This window comes from Macrosteles quadrilineatus, unplaced genomic scaffold, assembly GCF_028750875.1.
Source record: "Macrosteles quadrilineatus isolate MER2022 unplaced genomic scaffold, UCM_ALF_1.0 Scaffold_2__2_contigs__length_208266976, whole genome shotgun sequence".
In the NCBI taxonomy this organism is placed as follows: domain Eukaryota; kingdom Metazoa; phylum Arthropoda; class Insecta; order Hemiptera; family Cicadellidae; genus Macrosteles; species Macrosteles quadrilineatus.
Genome location: NW_026542595.1, coordinates 173,608,286 through 173,631,084, shown reverse-complemented (window position 1 = coordinate 173,631,084; position 22,799 = coordinate 173,608,286). Strand labels below are relative to the sequence as shown.

Genomic DNA, 22,799 nt, shown 5'->3' with positions numbered 1-22,799 from the left:
ATAAAATTATATTTTACATCTCATATAATACTGAACAGTTCTATGTACATTAAGATGATTTTTACAAAATGCTTAGAAACAAAACTCTTAAATCTAAAATAACAGAAATAAATCAAAATGTCTTTATATACTCGTATTTGGTAAACATTGGTGGGTCAAAAGAATCTACGAGCAAAACGGTGAGTTTTCACAAAATATTAGGCCTAGCTTTTCCACTTTAAAAACATCACAAAAATCAGTTCAACAATAAAAACACATCACACATTATGCGTCACAATGAAAAAAGGTCATCATAAGAAAAATTTTAATAAACTTTGAAAATAATTTGAAATTTTCAATAATCTTTAATTATTTATTAAAGTTGTTATGGCTGTAGTATTCGCCTATATAACATGTCTCTGTGAGATTTCCCAGCATTCCCTTGTACAGAACATCGTTGATCAGTTTGTCTGCGTGTAACCTTTGGATGTTGTCCATACTGCGCATCTTAGCCGCAACCATTTTGCCCAGAAGTTCACACTCCGAATCCCCCATGTTGGCGAATTCCACAGAGCTGTAGGACGGCGGAGGTGTAGGTTTAAGCCGTTTCAAGGGTGAAAAATCGGAAAATTCTGGAGGCTCTCGTCTCTGGGTGCTCCTACTTGTGAAGTCAATCTGGAATATTAGGATGAGGTTAACCTTAAAACATTATGATCATATGGTTTAATTGGCTTTTTGATGGCTTAAGAATCCGACCAAAGAGGAGTACCTTAATGTTGATTCTACGAAATTCCCTTAGAATTTAAACGATTACCTGAAAATACAGCTAGCTGAGTAGCAGCATAGACGAATAGAATAAATATAGACTGTCAAAGGAAGGTTCCGGCGCCCACCGCTAGGAGTGCCTTGTAGCTACGGCGCACACAGCTGCAGACGAGGAGCCCAGCAGCGGTGTGCGCCGTAACTACACGGCAAACCTAGCGGTGGACGCCAGAACCCATGCTAACCGCAGCATAGCCTACGGTCTATATTTATTCTATTTCTCTATGGTAGCAGGTTGTATGAAGGATGAACAATAAATCTGTGCCACCATTGGTATTTTGGAACCCATTATCTTTATAGACAACATTTAAATGAAGAAGTTTAACTGTTTTTTATGACATAAAAAGTTATGAATCCTACTTTTAGCGAATTTCCCATATAGGGAATAAGCTATTACCGTAGTACTCACGGTAAGACCTGGACCCGGGAGCGATTTTTTTTCGTTTTGAGGTCCCTAGAGGTCAAAAACACCATCCGTTCAAATTCATATATATATATATATATTTATATATATATTTATATATTTATATATATATTTATATATATATTTATATATATATTTATATATATATTTATATATATATTTATATATATATTTATATATATATTTATATATATATTTATATATATATTTATATATATATTTATATATATATTTATATATATATTAAATATTTAAGTAAATAAGTACAACTGAGCACCCTGAATATTATATTTTATAAAAAGAAGTGACATGTTTCGGACATTAGTCCATTTTCAAACTTCAAAATACATTAAACACTTAACTATTGTTTATATTGTTTGTTTGTAAATAAATATGATTTATATATACAGATGGTTTATAGAACTAGATAGGATTTGGAAAAACTTTTTGTTACTGATTATTTAATTTTAAAATTTGGTCAAAGATTGGGTTTCTTGAAGGAATTTGGCTATTTAAAATATGATTTGGATTTTTTAGATTTTCTTTGTATATGAAATATTCTTCAGTTGAATCCATTTGATTTCCTTTGTTTAAAACTTTTAGAATTTTCATGTTGTTTTTTAAATTTGTGTAATTGTGGTTGGTCGATAAAAGGTGTTCAGCAAAGTTTGATTTCATGGATGTTCTGTTGTTACTCTTAAGAGCTTGAATGTGTTCTTTGAATCTAGATTTAAAAGAGCGTCCTGTATATATCACATAGCCTATACAGGGTGAATTTTAAATGAGTTCCCCCCTACTTTTTTCTACATTTCTTCAGATATCAACTTCGGACCACGTCAGATCATTGTACTGTAGTAAGTACTTCATTTTGACTGGGTAAACATTTTTGGCCGCCATCTTGGATCCGCCATATTGGATACAAAATTTATTTTTCAAATGTAAAGGTAGGGTTGTGACCCATTGTTTCAAACTAGAATCTTACGCTGATTACAATGCCGCAATTAGTTTTTAAAAATCTTGATCCGTTCTAAAGTTATGAGGACTTTTTATAACTTTATTTTTAGCCCATTTAAACATTGTGCATTTACAAACTAAGACCATAATCTCAAAATAGTGCTAGGTAAAGATAAGTATACACCACCATTCGTTGTCGACCTATTATCACTTGGTTATGACGGATGTATTTTTTTTGGCCGCCATCTTGGATCTGTCATTTTGAAATGCGATAAATTAATTTAAATATGAAGGTGGTGTTGTGACCCATTATTTCAGACTAACTTTTTATGCTGAACTCAATGCCGCAATCCGTTTTTGTTTCTCAGGCTTTCTTGATGAAATATTAAAATTATCTTACCTAAATTTCCAATATTTCAAAAAACAAATATGAAAATGCAAAACGGATTACGGCATTAAATTCAGTATAAAAAAGTAGTCTGAAATGATGGGTCACAACACCACTTTCATATTTAAATTAATTTATCACATTTCAAAATGGCAGATCCAAGATGGCGGCCGAAAAAAATACATCCGTCATAACCAAGTGATAATAGGTCGACAATGAATGGTGGTGTATATTTATCTTTATCTAGCACTATTTTGAGATTATGGTCTTAGTTTGTAAATGCACAATGTTAAAATGGGCTAAAAATAAAGTTATAAAAAGTCCTCATAACTTTAGGACGGATCAAGATTTTTAAAAACTAATTGCGGAATTGTAATCAGCGTAAAATTTTAGTTTGAAACAATGGGTCACAACCCTACCTTTACATTTGAAAAATAAATTTTGTATCCAATATGGCGGATCCAAGATGGCGGCCAAAAATGTTTACCCAGTCAAAATGAAGTACTTACTACAGTACAATGATCTGACGTGGTCCGAAGTTGATATCTGAAGAAATGTAGAAAAAAGTAGGGGGGGAACTCATTTAAAATTCACCCTGTATATATATGTGTCCGTTAGCGCAATAACTCGAGCAAAAATGATCCGATTTTGATGAAATTTGGTACAAACGTGTAAACCTACGTTTATTCGAACGAGTTCGCGAACCAGCATGATCGGACCATGGGAACGTTGGTTTATGGGGGTTTTTCCCATTTTTGACCCAAAAATCATAAAATTTTGCAATTTCTTTCGAAACTATTTTGTAGAGCTTAAAAAAACAAATAATTTAGTATATTGAAGCGTTATAATGGGCCTAATGGTTACGGAGAAAATTCCAAAAAATTGTAAATTTAAAATTCCCATGTTATTCTTATGGAGAATAACAAACTGTTGTAGTTTGCTTGTTTATAAACATATTTTGCTCAAATTTGGAAAATGTTTTTATTTCTTACTAACTATTACCATTTTACATAAAATACATAAAAAAACACTTTTACCCTCCCTGTTGCAGCAAACCTAAGTATGTTTTAAACTGATTCTATTTAAATAGGGAATAAATGTGATATTTTTAAGGAGACATTTTAGTGTAAATCCATTCAGGGAAATGGAAATTCGCTTAGTCTGCAGGTTTGCTGCGGCGGGGGTATTTATATATGTATAGATTATGTTATAGATGGTATATATATATAGATTTATATATATGTGTCCGTGATCACGATAACTTGAGTAATTTTTATCTGATTTTGATGAAATTTGGTTTGAAGGTGTAAGGCGGGATAAACTTGAATGAGTTCGCGATCCAGCATGATCGGACCATGGGAACAGGGTTTTATGGGGGGTTTTATGGGGTGAAAATTGGTTTTTCTCACTTTTGACCCTCAAAACACAAAATTTTCCAATTTTTCTCTAAACCTTCTTAAAGAGCTTAAAAAACAAACAATTCAGTATATCAAAGTGTTTTTGTACAGTTATTGGTTACAGAGAAAACTAAAAAAAATGGTAAATTTAAAATTCCCATGTTATTCTTATGGAAAATATTGTAAAATGTTGTAGTTTGCTTGTTTATGGATATATTTTGATCAAACTTGGCAAATTTATTTATTTTATAGTAAGCTATCAATATTTTACTAAAAACACACTTTATTAGTTTCCTTGTAGCAGCAAATCTAGGTACTCGTTAAACCTAATATTATTTAAATAGATAAATTGAAAATCAATTCAGCCAAATGGAAATTCGCTTAGACGGCAGGTTTGCTGCGGCGGGGGTATTTCAGATATGGGCACCATTTTGAAATAATATGGCGGCTATCTTAAAAATTTCTCGGGAAAATTTATTTACAATCTAAACCCACTTAACATCATTTATCTATGCAACATTTCAGGTGATGACAATGATGTAAAGAAAACTGGAATATCGACATATTTATCAAATGGTTTTGTCATTAAACGGTATTTCAATTCAATCATTTTTAAAGTGCACAATGAACACATTATTTTCACAGTACAGTACTTGTAATATTTGGCTTGCGATGAAAGAAAAACACCCTGTATTATTCCCTTTATTCCCTTTTAGAGCCCTACTGTTCCAAGGGTGCAACAATCCTTGCTCTTCCACTGCTGCATTAGTGTAATAAAAATAAATAGGCTAAATAAATCAAACTTACAAGTTAGGTATAGGTACCTTTGTCAAACCAAACCAAAATCATACATCCGAAGAATATTTTACCTGTAGTAATCCTAGCTGATTACATCCAGAAGTAGTTTGCTGTTGTGGTTGTTGTTGTGGTTGTTGTTGTGGTTGCTGTTGTGGTTGCTGTTGTGGTTGCTCCTGGGCTGCCTGGAAGGTTTCTGTACTTGTAGGGCAAGGAAAATCGATCTACAACAAATTAATTTATCAACATGTGGTTGTGGTATTATCATGGGTTGGTACAAGCTCAGAGGCGGCCCTATGTAAGGGCAAACAAGGCGGTGCCTGGAGCCTCGTGTTTTTCAGGGGCCCCGCACAGCCGTATTTCAGGTACTGTACCTTATGGGGCCCCGCAATCTCTAGAGCCTCCACTGTACAAGCTGCAAGGCATACTTACAATCCAATATGAGAGTATACAAGGTGTCCTGTAAGTAAACAGCCAAACTCCAGGAAATGGTTCTATGGGTGAAAATAAAGAGAAAGTTAAGAATAATATATTCCAAAAATCGCTTAATTATCCAGATATTCGCCATTTTGTTTTTTCATAGCCTATACATTTTTATCACAATTTTTTCAGCCGACCATAATGAAATTTGGTATGTAGGTATGTTAAGGTAAAACAGACCCACGTCAGAAAAATAATTAGCCTATGTCAATCCAACTAAAAATTTTAAAATGGCGGCCATTTTAATATTGTAAATTAAAATTGCTGAAAATGGCTAATTTTATGAAAAAAATTTCAATAAGACTTTTATTCAGCATTAAAAAAAATTCCTATCAAACGACTCCAAGTTCAAAAAGATTGAATAAAAATATCCGAAATATCATGTATTTTAGGTGTACTATGAAGCATACCTGAAGAGCTTAGGATCAGAGATCATTTTACAATTTAAAATCGTGATATTTCAGTTGTTTTTTATCTGATATTTTTGAACTTGGTGTTGTTTGACAGGGAATTTTAAATGCTAAATAAAAGTGTTCTTATTATTTTTTTATAAAATTTGCCATTTTTTTGCAATTATACAAATTAAAAAGTTAAAATGGCTGCTATTTTTTTTATTGGAGTAAGATATTTTTTCTAATGGGGGTCTGTTTTACTTAAACATAAATTATACCAAGTTTCATTATGATCAGTTGAAAAATTCAAATACCCCCGCCGCAGCAAACCTGCAGACTAAGCGAATTTCCATTTGACTGTTTGGATTTACACTGAAATGTCTACTTAAAAATATAACATTTATTCTTGATTTAAATAGAATTAGTTTAACAAGTACTTAGGTTTGCTGCATCAGGGAGGGTAAAACTGTTTTTTTTTTTTTTTTTTTTTTTTTTTGTAAAATGTGAATAGTTAGTGAGAAATAAAAACATTTTCCAAATTTGATCAAAATATGTTCACAAACAAGCAAACTACAACAGTTTACTTATTCTCCATAAGAATAACATGGGAATTTTAAATTTACAATTTTTTGGAATTTTCTCCGTAACCATTAGGCGCATAATAACGCTTCAATATACTAAATTATTTGTTTTTTAAGCTCTACAAAATGGTTTGGAAAGAAATTGCTAAATTTTATGTTTTTTGGGTCAAAAATGGGAAAACCCTATTTTTACCCCATAAAACCCCCCGTAAACCCCCGTTCCCATAGTCCGATCATGCTGGATCGCGAACTCGTTCGAATAAACGTACGTTTACACGTTTGTACCAAATTACCAAATTTCATCAAAATCGGATAATTTTTGCTCGAGTTATCGTGCTGACGGACACATATATATATATATGAATTTGAACGGATGGTGTTTTTGGCCTCTAGGGACCTCAAAACGAAAAAAAAAATCGGTCCCGCGTCCAGGTCTTACCATGAGTACTACGGTAATAGCTTATTCCCTATATGGGAAATTCGCTAATACAAAAATGTTTATGTAAAAAAAATTGGCGGACATCTGGATAATGAAGTGATTTTTGGAATATATTATTCTTAACTTTCTCTTTATTTTGACTCATAGAACCATTTCCTTGAGTTTGGCTATTTACTTACGTAACACCCTGTAAATTATTTTTAATAGGCCTATAGTATTTTTCTTATAGCTTATTTCATTACTGTATTATTAAATTAGTTACTACTTTGTATTTAACTTTTTTAATTAGTTGGCTTTTTAACATAAAACTAATCAATTGAATATCAAAATATCCATTATTAGCAAGCGATTGCTATAGTGAAGGCGTCAACTTAATGGGCATAGTTTAATTCCAAACGATTGATACGAAGAATAGATTCCCTTATCTGATAACCACCTTCAACTTTAACAATCCCCTTGCTTGAGTTTAAGTTGGGTTTAACTATCTAGGGCCTAAACTGATGTAAATGTGAAAAATGATAATGATTAATTTTTACAATACTACTTAACTTACTTCGTTTTCCAAACAGGACTCCTGATTGATACTGTTGTCTTCCTCTGCCTTGATCACTGTTTCAGTCTCAGTCTCATCTTCCCGTACTTCGTTTTTCACAACAGGTGAATCTTCAGTTTCGTCCCCATCCTTTTTTTGATCCTGAACAAGGAACAGCAATAAATCAAAATACCACAACTTTGGCTTGTACTCTATATTATTGGCAGCTTTCTTCAAAACTATTGCATACTGCTTCCTGAAGCACCCTCTTATAATTTGTACCCTTTTTTTGAGAAACGTTAACGTAGCCTCTGGTAGGAATTGTTTGGTGTAAGTCAACAACTCGTTGAAAGCCATTTTCTTATCAGATCCAACGTGGACGGTGTATTTTTTACGGTTGGTTTTCCAAAGGCACGGAAAACTCTTGTACATCTCGATAAATTTTGTCAGTACACTAGGATTCATGAAGACGGAACTCATGTGTCTTTCAGATTTTATCACAAGGTCGTAGCCACTGTTGTTGTCTGTGAAGATACCACTGCCATCAGATGTGAGACTTTCGTCAATTTCAGATTCAGACATGTTGCGTTTGGATATAGTCAATGGTTTGGATCACAATCCACGTAGCAAGTCAAGCAGTCTGTGAGCCTACTTGAAACCCCCCACCACTTTGGAAACACTTTATCCAAACAAACACACACCGTTCAACCAAACATGTCAGTAGAAGACACAACACATAAAGGATTCAATACAAACACTATAGCAAATAAACACTTGGTTGTAAGCACTTCACTGCAGCAGTCCGAAGTCCGAGGTCACAGAGTGGCACGTGACGGTTAAAACTCGCCAAGCAAACCAGACTACAACAATCTGGCTCACATTCACAACGAGAACGAGGCTGAGCGGCTAGTCAGGCAGCCCCCCCCCCTCATCAGCTGGCAGCTATGGCGGGCGCCGGGCGGCACCGTGTTTGGCGCGGCATCACTAGCGCTACACGACAGGAGCGGGTGTTGTAGGAACTATCGTTTCACTCTGACTCTGGCAAGTCTGGCTTGGGCTCGACCAGCTGTGACGTAAGGAATTCCTTTGTTCAACTACCAACTCATCCATCCCCTCTACTCCTACACGTATACTACGCATCGCTCCGCTCTGTTCTTTGGAACGACGTCGCAAGTCTGTCTATGCATCAACATGCATGCACCTTCCTTTACTTTTTTGCAAAGCCTTGAGATTTTGTAGAGCTCTTTTTCCTTTTTATGGTTGAAATTGTTTATCACATAAGGCATTATCATTTAGATAAAATCCCTTTGTGATTTGAGGGATTTGAACCTGGGTCCTTGAGAACCGAAGTTCCGCGCTCTACCACTAGACCAGCTCACTCCATCTTCCCTTTGGATTGATACAAGGACAACTAGATTTTACCGGCGTTCAAGTTTTTTTGCAAAAATAGAGTTGACTAGAAAGGTTTCTGGCCTCTTGTAGAAGAGTTTTTCAATCTACAAAAATGCGTGTGTGAGTGTAACATTTTTTTATGTTACAGCCATTAGTCAAAGGTTACAACCTAATTATATAACATAAGTATTTTCGTTTGCTGAATTTGTAGTTGGCGATGCCATTTTTTATCCCGTCGCCCTTTTAACACAAGCTACAAACATACATCCTCAATGTGGAAGAAAGTTTGTTAAACATATTTGTTTATTAGTCTTCACATAAGAAAAACTGTAGTCAAAATATTATGAGCAATACCTTTACGATTCCCTACTAAACGATACCAAGTTCAGTTAAAAAAGATCGAATAAAAAGTAGTTGAAATATCATGATTTTGAGTTGTAAAATGGGAAAGAACAAGACCGAGCAGGTTTGCCTCATTTTACAACTAAAAATCATGATATTTCAGCTATTTTTATTTAATTTTTTAAAACTTGGTTTCGCTTAATTGGGCATGCTAAATAAAAGTCTTCCCGACGTTTTATCGTAAAATCTGCCATATTTTAGTAATTTAAGTTTAATGTTTTTAAATGGCCATCATTTTGATAATTTAAAAGAAAATACTGTACATAATTAATTTTTTAAATCGCATCTTGACACAATAAATGTACGTGCAAAGTTTGGTTTCCGTAGCTTAAATAATTCTTCAAATATAAATTGTTTTGTAAAAAATACTAAATGACAGCTAGCGGCTACGAATTTTTTTTCGACCTATGTTGATATAAAATTTATAGATTGATTAGTACTATCAGCCCCTAAAGTTTGTGACAACCCATTATCAACACCCTATGAATGTCTCAATAACAATTTAAATTTTAATTAAATTCAACTCACCTGTAATTGTTTATCTACGTTGTGTTGTACGTTTGGTTCTGTCGGTAACTCCGTTTCTTGGGCTACATCTGTTATATTTTTGGTCTTTACAGTATCTGTCAACATAGAAATTACAATTACTGTATTTATTGTTTTGTAAAGTAGCTCAATTCCAGCAATTTACTTGATTTTACTTTTACTTCATTTTAGCAACAAAGTTGGTTGCAGTACATACGTCTAATTTGGATAGGAAATATGCCTAAAGGATGAACCACGAGACCATTGATTTAATTTAAACCTAGGCCAGTAGGTACATATTTATTTAATGACGCTTCCCATAGTATACATATTTTGTTACTAGTTTGGGTGTCCTGTGGTGTACGGCTGTTGTATGTGTGCTCGATGTATTGGGTAGAAAACCTTGTATACCACGAGTACCTTGTAAGTACTGTGGCGTAGCACAAGGTAGTATTAGAAATTTGCAGTCGCAACTAAACCTGTGTGCGCAGAAGGTACATGAGCATCCTGCAATTGCAAAAATAACCAATAGGCTTGGCTAGGGAGTTTCAAAATGGCAGTGAAAAATTTATGAAGGAATTGCGTTTTTGATGGGTACATAGATTCCCAGAAGACCTGGGAAGGATTTCACGGCAATTTTTACACAATACAGTAGAACCCATTTAAGCACTTATCCTTATTCATTGATATCAATATGGAAATAGCATCTTAGCCTTCTCTAGCACCATCGATGTATGGGCGCGACCGGTGCGACATTCGAACTGGCAACAGTGGCAACGCCACAACCCCCCCCCCCCCCCCCACCGTACGAGTCCGGCTCGGACTACACTTGTTTATATAACTTATTTTTTTTTTGCAAAGGAAACCCCCACTTTTTATGATATTTTTGGATTCTACGTAAAATTCTAAGGCATTTTTATTCTTGTAATTCGTTTTATACTCCTATGCGTTTCGGAGGCACAGCGATTCAGCCTAGTTCAAAGCCCAAATTCCTAGAAAGTAGTGCTATCTCGTACAGCGTATATTATAACTTAATACTTAGTGCAATTGTAGTGACAGATCTTATAATAATGGTGACATAAAATATTCACTAGAGACTGATACAGAAGCGCAAATTTTCACTAAATATCTAGAGGGGAGTATCTAAGGGGGTATGTTATTCAATCTTATGATATTATAACATTTAGCAGACTGCATGTATATTAAAAATGCTGTTAATAAGTTCAACTGTATATTTAGGCATAGAAAAAAGGTAAACTGATCTGGTTAATTCTTCAAAATATTTGAATCGACTTTTTTACCAATAGAGTTTTCGTCTTGCTTCATCTCTTAATCATTCAAATGCTGTATCAACAATTTGTACAATTTGTATCAACAATTATAACTTCTTAGGTTTTGCAAGTTCTTACAAGCTTTACAAATTGGGCCCACTTTTGCCAAATAGAACTAGGGAAAACTGGGCTGTTACTTTTTTCACCTAATATTTGTATTGGAAATAATGCCTCCGTTGTTGTGCACACCAATACTTAGGCCCTTATTTACCCGTATACTAATCTATTTTAGGTCCTTAGAAATATCAATATTATACACAATACAACTGTTATCATCATTACAAACAGATAACTTACTGCAGTCACTTGTTGAAGGAAGGTTGTGGTAAAATGAAGCAAAGTCCCCGACTTCGTTTTCTATGACAAGTCGAATTTCTTCATTTTGTTGGCTTTTCTTTAACCTACTGCTACCTCTTCTTTTAGGAGTCTTTCTCGTTGTCGTTTTACGTACACTGACATACGAAGGTACTTTTGGAAATAGTCTAGGCACTGCATTCTTAGATAAAGCTGGCTTCTTGCGTCTATATTCACACCAATCACCGTCTTTGTTCTTGTATCTTTCCACAAAAACAAGGTCATCTACATGAAAATGTTTCACACACACACGCGAACTGTTTGAGGGAGTCCAGTCCGATCGCGGAATAGCACAAATCCATTGTTGCCTACGCGCCGGATCACTTGGTATCATAAAAAGCTGTATGTAACCTTCGGTTTTGATTGAGCTCTCGTAGTTACTCCTGCACCCAGGCACAACACATCTATCCGGCATAGTAGTAGCTGTAGAACCACGTGTGAGTCTGTACGGTACGCGAACGCGACTCCAACACTCTCACTCTCCCTCCGGCCTCCACACTAAGATGCGACGTTGCCAGTTTTCGTTCGCCGCGACCTTCGGCCTTGTAATACTTGACGCGCGCGAGTCGCTACGCTACGCTACTGTCCACAATGCCAATGCGCACGCTGGTTTTCTGAGTCAGACTGTCGGCGCCAAATGAGTCAGACTCAGCGAGCTTATTCTTATTCTTATTGTTCCATGCTAGTAAACAAGCGGCTAACAAGTTGATATCGACGAATTGATACAAAAAGTTCAACTCAATCCAGTAAATTGGGATATGCGCATCACAGTGAATTAGTCTTAAAAAAATCATAGCAACATTGCACCCTAAATTTAGCTGCAACTTTAATTTTATTTTGTTATTCATTGTGACCCTTGGCTGGAATATATTATTGATAAAAGTATTACCTTATCCAACCACAGTTGCTGGTATGACTAGTTTCGTTCCTTAGAACTTCGTCAGGTATGCAACCACATCATCAGTGTATTAAGTTAATACATTGTGGTATGTCAAAAGATTATTTAAAGCACTGTCAAAATCACAATAGTAAAAACGAGTCACGTTGATCAAACTATTAAAATTGAATAAAAAAACTACACTTCTAGGTGTATTGATAACAACTTGGAAATAGTTTAAGTAATACCTAAAGGCTTTAAGCTTGATCTTAAAGAAGAATTTACCCTCTACAAAGCTAAAAAACTTGACCCATTTAACATTTTAAATAATCAGACTTCTTTCCAGTCAAATATTATATTTGATACATATATTGACAAGCTACAAATCGAAGAAGTATTAAATAAGAAGAACAAAATAAACTGAAATACTAATACAGGTGGCACTGGAGAGATGAAGACACCTCATGATTCAGACAGTTTTATTTAGTCAGTGACAGTGATAAGACAGTGCTGGCCAGCATCAGTTTTATCACTTTTTATTCCATTTTAATATTTTGATCAACATGGCCAGTTTTTACTATTGTGATTTTGACAGTGGTTTAAAGAATCTCTTGACATACCACAGTGTATTAATACATTGATGATGTGGTTGCATACAATGACCTAACGAAGTTCTAAGGAACGAAAATAGTTGTGATACCAGCAACTGTGGATAAGGTAATCCTTTTATTATATCATTAATTTAATTGTATATTTTTTCATATAGCCTTTTTACAAGGTAAAAAAAATGAAAATTACGCAGAGTATTTATTTACCTCAAGGTGACATGTAGTCCCTCTACCGGGTGAATAGTAATACAATAGTACAAAAAAAAATAAAAAAAAAATAGTAAAATAGTATAGTAGTAGTAATAGTAATAGCTTTTGATAATTCGCCCGGATTTTGGTGAGCTTGTGCTCGACTTTTGATAGATAAATAACAGGTGTTACACAAGGCCCCAAAATAAAAACTTTTTCTAGTGGGCCTTGTGTCAATCCTGAAATATATATAAAAAAATGTTGTCGTCTGCAAGAAGTTACGGGAAAATGTCTCTTCTAACAGATACAGCTTTACACAGCGCTCTGATATAGAGAATACAAGATTTATACAATAGGTTAGCTCTTATAAATATCATTATTGCCTAGAGGTGTTTAAAATTTGGGACATTTTGCATCAATTTCCTTAATATATAAATCCTCACAAATGTCCTGTATTATTTAATACAAAAATAATACAGTAATCCTCATTCCTCAGCCGACATACTTTCCCATTCTCAAAAGTGCCAGCTCGGTTGCAATTTAGAATTCAGCATTATGTGAACACGTATCTCGAACATAGGTTTAAAAAAGCTCAACCTAACCATTATAGTTCACAAGGTTCTTTTTCATCGATGCAAATTTGAAGATTCCACAGCTTAAATTTTCCAAACAGTTGTTTTGATAGTCTCGTTCAAGGTACATTTTCCACCAACTTCAGTAACCGCGCTGAGTGCTACGCTAACCCACAGAATTCCCCATTTATTTTGTTCAATTCACATCCAATAACTATTTTTACCATGCATTGTAGATATCATTCATAATCAATAATCTAGAGACAATATGCATATTACAAGTGAATAATAAACCAGGCAATGTCTTACTAATCAGCTTCTTCAATCGAATCGTCCGTAGGCTGCTAGTGGTTTCCACTTTATCGGCTGGTGCCAAAGGGGTGTCAGTGACGGTAGTTGATGGTAACGTGGAAGTTGGAAGTCTTCGGTCTGGTTGTTGAAGTAGAGGTAATGTGTGTTGGGTCCTCTGTACCAGCAAAGGACACTTGTAGTCCAGATGACGCCGCAGTTTAGACTTCCTTGTGTACGTTTTCCCACAGTGACAGCAAGAGAGCTCTGGAGAAAAAGTAAAACCGATATTAATAACCGACTGTTGTGTATTGCATGTGTATTACTGTCAAGTTTAGTTAGAAATTTATTTTCAATAAGGTTGAACTATGACTGGCACCCGTCGTCCTGTAGACTACTACAGACTGTGACTAGGTCACGAATTGTGGATATTTATAGACATGCACTGTGGATGTGATACTCCCTGGTGTGGATTAACGTGAGTACTACACTAGTGAGTACTACGACTATCCGCAATGCTATCCTGATAATTAGACCAGTTCGCAAATACCGAAACAAAAATGTGGTTCGGATTGCACTATAAACTGTAGGTAGGTACCTTAGTTACTATTAGCTGTATGGGTTATTTATTAACAGCTGTGTCTAAGGAAAATGTCGGCCTCAAACAAGACTACAAGATCGCGCCACTCATCCTACACTCATCTCCAGTCATTTCATAGTATAAGTATATATTAAAGTATCTGTAAAACAAATTATCCTCTTATTGAAGATTACCTGTATACAAATAAATGTAGTGCAAAATAGGTTTCTAATGCGTCGCTTCATTGTTGTATCAACACTGAACTCATTAATCAATCAAAACCAGTATTTTCGAGTACAATCAGGAATATATGTTACACCTACTTGTTTCTTTGTGTTGTGTTATCGGCCTGACTTCTGTCGTATCATCTCTGCGCGTCACGTCAGCACTACTACCAGACTCCTCAGGATCTGTCAAAATTAAAATTACAACTAACCGTACATAGTTTGGTTTAAATAGCACACTTACAAACATTGTAACAAACATTGTATACAAACATTGAGTTGTAAAATTTATCCTCAGTAGGTCAGTACGCATTATTGCTTACAGAGTACATTGTGCTAATTTGACATCATGAATAAAATATACTAAAATACCACCGCCGCAGCAAACCTGCAGACTAAGCGAATTTCCAGCAGTCGTATTTATTTTAGGCCTATATTTAAACTAGCTGCTGTTACCGTGCTTCGCAACTGAAAGAGAATTCAGTTTAGAAGAACGGGTGTACCCTTAATATCATAACATATCTTGATAGTTGAAACTATCTCATAAATTTTGGTCTTCGAATGATTGCATTTAACTTAATCTTTAATTATATAACCATGCAGAGACTGGGTTGATACAGAATCAGTTATACTATAGGGGGGTTTTAAATTCCATAATCAATGCCATAGATTAAGAATAAAAATCTATGACAAAGTAGTACTTGCTGGTGTACCCGTGCTTCACAACGGGAAGATGTACTATACCGCCTATTCCACACCCCTTTTGAGTAGCTTGAATTTATAAACAAAAAGCCAATAAATTTATACAAAAAAAAATATAACCTACACTGTAATTGTCCTAATGCTTACATGAAAATATATTAATAACATTATTTTCATAGCTTAAACACTTTAATAAACCGAAAATAGAGCCTGGGTTGATACAGCAACGGGTTTTTCCATAATCAATGACTTTAGAATAAATAAACCTGCCACATAGTTGTGTAAAATATTATATTTAATGTCTTGGTATCAGCTGTCTGACATCAATCGTGAAATAAGCAATCTGGCAGTTCTGTTTCTTACATTGAAATATCAACGGAAAGATAAACATTGTGAATTTTCTCCTGCTTCCATGGAGACCAGGAGACCAATTATTATTTACTTTTGAAAACCTCACCTCAAAACTTTGGACATCCAACGGACGTAGCCCGAGAGGAACCCAGGGAAGTGAATAGGACTATGACATTCCTAGATATGTGGACCATATTTGTGCTTAATTTTGGATATTATCGGTTAAGTATTATTATCGTGAAAGCTGCCCAGACAGACAGACAGACACCATCTCAATTTTATGATAGTATAGATAAATAGGTTTGCTGCTAGAGGAATGGTAATAATTTTGTTGTTATTATGATTTACAACAAATCATCTAACCGGCTGCTTTATTAAAGCATGAAATCAAAAGAAAACAGAACCAATTTTTAAAAATAACTTATTCTCCCATATTAACCTTAAGGGGAAAATCTAACTTTGAGGGAAGCTCCTGTCCAAAACAATAAAAAAAAAATGAAAACCACTTTGCAAAACTACAGATCGAGGCTTTTAATTTTTGTGACACTTAAATCATTGAAACTAGTCGTCCAGTGGTCGAAAACTCGAACAAAAATATGTGTTACAGAGTTATCTATTTTCACCCCACGCTGTAAATAAAACATGTGATTGGGCTTTCTTCCATTTGATGAAATTTTGTTGTTGTTATTTCGTCACCAGCATGGAAACCCATAATACTCATGTTAATTTAAAAAATAAAGTCATTTTTGTGCTTGTTTTGAGCCTATTTAAATTTATAAAGGGATTCTGTACATCTACAGGAAAATATCTTTATGCGTAGATTTTCCCTGCGATGCACACAAACTTAGAGAAACGGTTTTCAATAAACATTCTTGCCTATTAATATATAGAATCAGTGTAAAATTGTAAAAATGAGGGAGGAGTTCTGTTCACAAAAATCGGCTTAGCGTTTTTTATACTACTGTAGATGGATAGATTTAATTAAATATGACATTTTGGTCCTGATTTAGTGCCACCCTTCTTTTATCTATGGTGCCACGTTAATATAAGTTAAGTTGTCCTTATCAGTGGTATGATAGTATGGTACGATCATACCACTGATAAATACCATTTACTGAGCGTTACACTATATCAAACCCAAAATGGCATATTAAATAAAATTATTAATATTAAAGAAAACCAACACCTCCAACTCCCTTGACATAATATATTCCCTGTTCTTAAAACAAGAAATTTCAGATGTATTTGTAAATAGTATAGTTTAATAGGTTTTAAAGACTTCACTGTGATTATGGCATGAATGGCCGAAACATGTGGAAGCGTTGAAAAAAAATCAGGGTACTTAATTTATATTTAAATACATATGAATTTGGAATGTTTTTTTTTTGTCTCTGGGAACCTCAAAACGAAAAAGCAAATCCGTCCCGGATCCAGGTCTTAGACCTATGGTAATAACTTATTCCCAATGGAAAATTTGCTAAAAAAAATTTTTTCTAAAAATTACTCCAATCACTAAGTGGGCGGGGGGGGGGGACGTCAGTCAATTTGTCTTATCTGATGATCTATCACCCCCACCCCCACACCTCAACCCATCCCCCCACCACCCCATTCCACACCACCCCTTCCCACCACCACCCAATCCCCCCCATCCCCCCACCCCATCCTTCCCTCACCCCAAATCCACCCCCACCCCACCACCACATCAACCCCTAGATAATGAATTACCTTACTCCTCTAATCGATATCTGTCGGGCGGCTCCTTTGACCTTTGAGTACAAGGAAATACACTCAACGGATCGATATTGACAAAAGTGAGCTCTAGATAATAATCTACACGTTTGTTCCTTGACGTGACAAACAAATCGGATCATTCACGCAACTATGTGGTGACGTCGCCTTGTCATGGATATGGTAGTTGTCGAATTATCCACAGCCCAGCACCAGTGACAGTTACCGCAATAAAATCTACAATAATTCAATCAGATTATATCTGAGAGTACGTTGAGAACAGTTGTTGTTAGTGCATTGTGTTTATTATATTATTACACCCACTGCCCCCGGACAACCCCTCCCCCCCCCAAGACCCCTAAGCAGGTTCCTACGTCTATTGGCGTCAGAGATCGGGGGGCAGTTTTCCAGTCACGGGCACTCAAGTTTCGTTGTCAAACAGTTCTAAACTAACCTAACCTAACCAACCAAACTTGCTGTAATATTTCAATATTCTGTTTGATACTCCCCACATGTTATCAAACGGAATATATCGAATTAAAATTACAATTAAATTACATAGCATCAGATTCCAGTCGTGGACATGGTGGCTCCCATATTGGTTAGTTGGCAGATTTCGTGACGTCACGTTTCACCTGGGAGAGTTTTCCGGGGGGTATTATTCCGCTTCCCCCTCCCACTATTCCCCCTTATTCCTTCCCTTTTTTCGTTGATGTGAAATAAAAAAAAACAATATTAAATGATACAAATTTTTAATTCAATTTACAATCATATAACAAACAAACCTTCCAGTAATCCGACGATTAGTTCTGTCGTCGGGACATTATCGACGCTGTCGTCCTCGTCGCTATTATTCTCTGGATCCCCTGGCGACTGTGGCGGTGACTGCGGCGGTGACTGTGACGGTGACTGCGACGGTGACGGGTGCGAAGCTCGACACGATCCGTGCGTCTCCGCGTTGTGCCGCACGAGAGCGTCCCGACGGGAAAACGCAACGGCGCACCAGTTGCACGCGTATCGCACCGTCCGCAGGTGGACCGTGCGCAAATGGCGCGCGACGTGATCCCGCCGCGAGAACTCTCGATGACACACGGGACACACGGGCGGCGGCGGCGGCGCACCTCCGAGGGAATGTTTATCCATCTGCGACAACGAAGAAAACGTCATGTGCACGTGTAAATTCAGAAATATCAAAAAAATTAACAATAAATTATAATAAAATAAATAAAAATTTCCATTTAAAAGATACTTATACTTATTACATAAATTAAGTAATAATTGAATAAAATGAATTTACACAATTGAAAAAAAATATTACAACCAAAGAGTAATTGAAGATCAATTTAAATGATTTCAATGCAGTGTTAAGTCGCCACTCAGTTTTACTAGAGTATTGGGTCAGATAGACTACGAACTAACGTTTGCATGATATATGTTAGAAGTAATAGAATGATTTATTAAAAATAAAATATTGTTTTACATTTATGGTAAAATGTAAAAATTATTCCTATAATAATCAAATACAAAAAATATAGGAAATTAAAATTATTGTATTTAACCCAATTTTTAATAAATTAAATAATTTTACATTTAAATCAAAATTACTTGACAATATTACGTAATATTTTTAAAAACTAAACTCTGTGAAACTATATCTGCTAAAGGTTCAACAATTCCTAAAAGTCATGATAATACTTAACATTCACTTAACATATATTAATATTATTTCTAATACTTACGATTTTAATCACAATAATCCAATTTGCACAAACACTGATGGAATAGTTGTAGCTGCTGATAAAACTTACAACCTAATACTACGAACGCCAACCCCTAACTGAGGATCGGCTGCAAGGGAGGGTGTGACGGTCGTGACGCACAAAGACGCAGGGTCTGGCAGTGATTTGAAATCAAAGGATACCTAGAAGCTTTTAGAAAACCGATAATGGAGCTTTCAATCAAACAATAGAACGTTGAAAGCTTTTGGCGGTAGTGGGTGGGGGGGAGGTGGGGGAGGGATAAGGTGGGGGTGGGGGTGGTGATCGATGGGGTAGGTGGTGGGGGGAGGAGGGAGTGGGTTGGTGGCACGACGTGCTGCCACCCCTTGCAGCCTTGCGGTCTTTTTCAATACAAACAACTGCTTTACAACTAAATCGTTATTTTTCAGCTATGAGTGCAGGGCCAAGTGCCATTGCCTAAAAACTTTGACGAGGTAATTTTACAGCCTGAGGCTCAGTGGTGCGAGTGCCAGCCAGGTATCAATAACCGGTTCCACGGTACGGCGGGTATGGTGGTAGGGGTGAAAAGATTGACCCGCGGGGGGGGGCAGGATAAGCAAACCCTGTTTTATTGTATAAAATTAAATGTTATAACGTAACCTAACCTGACCAAACTTGATGTTTATGAACAAATTGAATTAAGGTTTACTAATCGAATCGATGAAGGTAACCAAGTTAAGTAACTCTATCCGGTCTCCGTTACATTCTGCCCACTACACCCTCTTCAAATAATACCCCTACCCAGAAAGAATCAAACTGCACTCAGGCCTACCTGACGGTTTTGACAGTTTGTGACCACCACGGCAGAGAATAGGACGGCACTCGCTCCGCTTCTCGCTATTTACTATTTGATCTTTTTGAGCTTGATATCGTTTGGTAGAAAACTTTAAATGCTAAATAAAAGTGTCCTTAGCATTTTGTCATATTATATATTATATCATATTTTTTTAAGCTATGAAATAGTTGCTACCATTTCGAAACCAAAAAATGTTTCGTAGGCTAATAAATATTTTTGTAAACACTTGACTTGCTAAAAGTGTATACCAAGGTTCATAAAGATAAATAAGTGTTGTGAAGTAAATTAAAAACTTAAAAACATGATGGTAAATATTTTGTATTAAAAATGCTATTTTTTCGTTTTTTTTACCTAATAAACCTATTCCTGAATTCTTTGTACTTAAGAAGCAGTAAGGAACAAAATACAAAACAATTGACAATCTTGGGAAACGCTATTACACAAAAGCAACTACTGCTTTGTGCTCTTACACTATATTCCCTAAGGGGAATTTATTTAATAGTAGTACAGAACAAAGGAGTGGAGTAGACATGTCTGCACATCCTGTGGTGGTTGTTATACAATTTTGTTTCCTTAAAATAGTTTAAAGTTGAAGATGTCCTTAAAAAACCTACTTTCTCTTGATAAATTTAATTATTTTGTTTATGATTCTACCCTTTTACTTTCCTCAGGGTTTCTACCATGGCGGGTAGGAATGAGAGTAGGTATATTTGATGGTTAAATAATTAAGCTTATTTTTTCATAATACACATTACAGCTGTACTTATTATATCTTAAAAACAACAACATTTTAATTTTTACGCCAAATAAGGTTGTTTGATGAAACAGAACATCCAACTTCAAGAGCCAAGAGGTCTAACACCTGGTGTATCGTCATTAACCAATTACGGGAAGACTTAATACAACTATTGATTGGTTAAGCGGATATAAACATAACAGAATACAGTAATAGAAACAAATAAGTACAGCTGAGGTATTTTTAACATTAGGTATATGAAAAGTACCATTTAGAAAGGAATTAACGACCTTAAAGGGCATTTTATGAAATAATGGATAGTTTTGCGAAAGGTTTCTCGTTATTACGAACATTTTGTTTATGGTTTTGTATATTAACATGTATATGGTTTATGGGGTATGACTTGTAGTTTTCTCAAAGGTTCATGGGTACTTTGGGATTTATATTTGGATTTATATACTACATAGATTAGAGAACATATTTGAATGCCATGTTAAAACCAGTACTATTTAGGTTACTTGGTTTTCCATCACGTAAGATTATTATTGATTTATTCATTAACATGTAAATGTAATAGATAAGTTATTTTCACCACACTATGATGTTTTTAGCTGTTTTACATACGTTAATTGGTGGCTGAAAGTTAAGTTTTGCTGGCCATTATGCTTTATGGTTACTGTAGGAAAAATATAATGTGTAACACGAGTGCAAAGTACCTTTGCTGCACTCGCACATCGTCTCGAACTTAAAAACGATCGAGAGCTGCAAAACCATTTCGGTCCGTGGTACGAACGCTACTTCTAACCACACTATACCCTGTTACCCCATTCACCACAATAATTAATGCACACTGATAGTCAACACACTCAACACAACTAGAACTTTAAGGTATGTGAAGAAATAATTTGAGGAATCAGCAAAAATAATAATAAATAGTTGCTAAGCAGCGGTAAGAAAAAAAAATCTATTGCAATGTCATGGATACTGATTGTGTATTTATTTAATATGCGTTCGTGTTTAAGAAAGTAAGCGGACAGCTGATTTTGCGGCCCTAGGGATGTAAAATCCTGCTCGGTCCGGTCCCCAAATAACTATGACAGTTGGCATGGCCAGAAAAACTTAACTTTCAGCCACAAATGAATGTATGTAAAATAGCTAAAAACATCATAGTATGGTGAAATTATATATTACGTTACTAGTCCTGAAAATAAGTGTTTATCGGACGAGTGTGGTCGTTCCCGTGCGAGACGAAGTCGAGTACGGGATTACCATACGAGTCCGGTACACACATTTTGGACGAGTTACGTACGATAGTTTACGCCATACTAATAAATCTGTACAAATCCTTATATATTTCCACCAACTAAAGGACTAAAAATCACTAGTCATAATTTCTAAGACAGGTTATGTTTTTGTTTATGACCATTCATTGCCACCTAAATACAGTATAATCAGCTGATTGGTGTCCGGTAAAACTCATTACAGAACAGTAGTACGCAATGAAACCCCATTTGAATAAGCCGGCGGCAAACAGCTGTTTTATGGACTAAATCCTTGCGTGGGAAGTTCGTCAAAATAATGTAGTGTAGTGTAAAAGGTATTATGTCTTCTCACCCAGTAATGTGTTATCGACATGTTTAGATTAATCGAGTGAAAAGAGTTTCATAGCCTTTTTGGTACTTTCCTGTTAAAGGGAACATTCATTATTATTGATGGTTTTTTTATCGATATATCGATATTAACAAATCGAAACATATCAGCTGACAACTACGATAAATATTGTTCAGTATCAACAAACAATAATAAAATGAAACTGTTCTAAAAAAATAACCTAACATAACTAACCAAACTTGCTGTAACATTTAAAAATTCCGTGTTTAACTTGCCTTTTCTGTTATCAAACGGTTACCTTAGAACAGTTTCATTTCTTAATCCATATAATAGACTGTTTTAGCCTAAACAAGGTCAGTTAGTTAGTTGTTGTCAATTTGTAAAGGATCGGAAAACAAAAATATCGATATATCGAAATAATCATCGATAATAATGAATGTTCCCTTTAACAGGAAAGTACCGTATTGGTCTTGTAACGTTAATTTAAACATGCTAAACATACAACATACACAACATATATTAAAGAAAATGAATGGTTAGTAGAGGAGTTTAAAAAGACTTGGAGCACAGTC

The 22,799-nt window shown here is 35.3% G+C and overlaps 1 protein-coding gene across 1 annotated transcript; it reads right to left on the bottom strand.

Moving 5' to 3' along the window:
• LOC128985153 (uncharacterized) lies at nucleotides 1-18,473 on the bottom strand. The gene is made up of 7 exons (XM_054404535.1): nucleotides 18,092-18,473; nucleotides 14,625-14,711; nucleotides 13,743-13,988; nucleotides 9,506-9,600; nucleotides 7,205-7,345; nucleotides 4,834-4,983; nucleotides 1-654 (listed from the first exon to the last, which is right to left on the bottom strand). The coding sequence occupies exons 1-7, from the start codon at nucleotides 18,471-18,473 to the stop codon at nucleotides 349-351; spliced, it is 1,407 nt and encodes a 468-aa protein (XP_054260510.1). The 3' UTR covers nucleotides 1-348.
• Nucleotides 18,474-22,799: the final 4,326 nt, after the last annotated feature.

Bases quoted from the DNA above. Each gene is read 5' to 3' on its own strand.
- LOC128985153 (XM_054404535.1), bottom strand. From the start codon at position 18,473: ATGACGTTTTCTTCGTTGTCGCAGATGGATAAACATTCCCTCGGAGGT. The intron at 14,712-18,091 runs GTTTGTTTGTTA...TAATTTTGACAG, and splicing joins AATCGTCGGATTACTGGAAG to ATCCTGAGGAGTCTGGTAGT. The intron at 4,984-7,204 runs GTAAGTTAAGTA...AATTTGTTGTAG, and splicing joins AGTCCTGTTTGGAAAACGAA to ATCGATTTTCCTTGCCCTAC.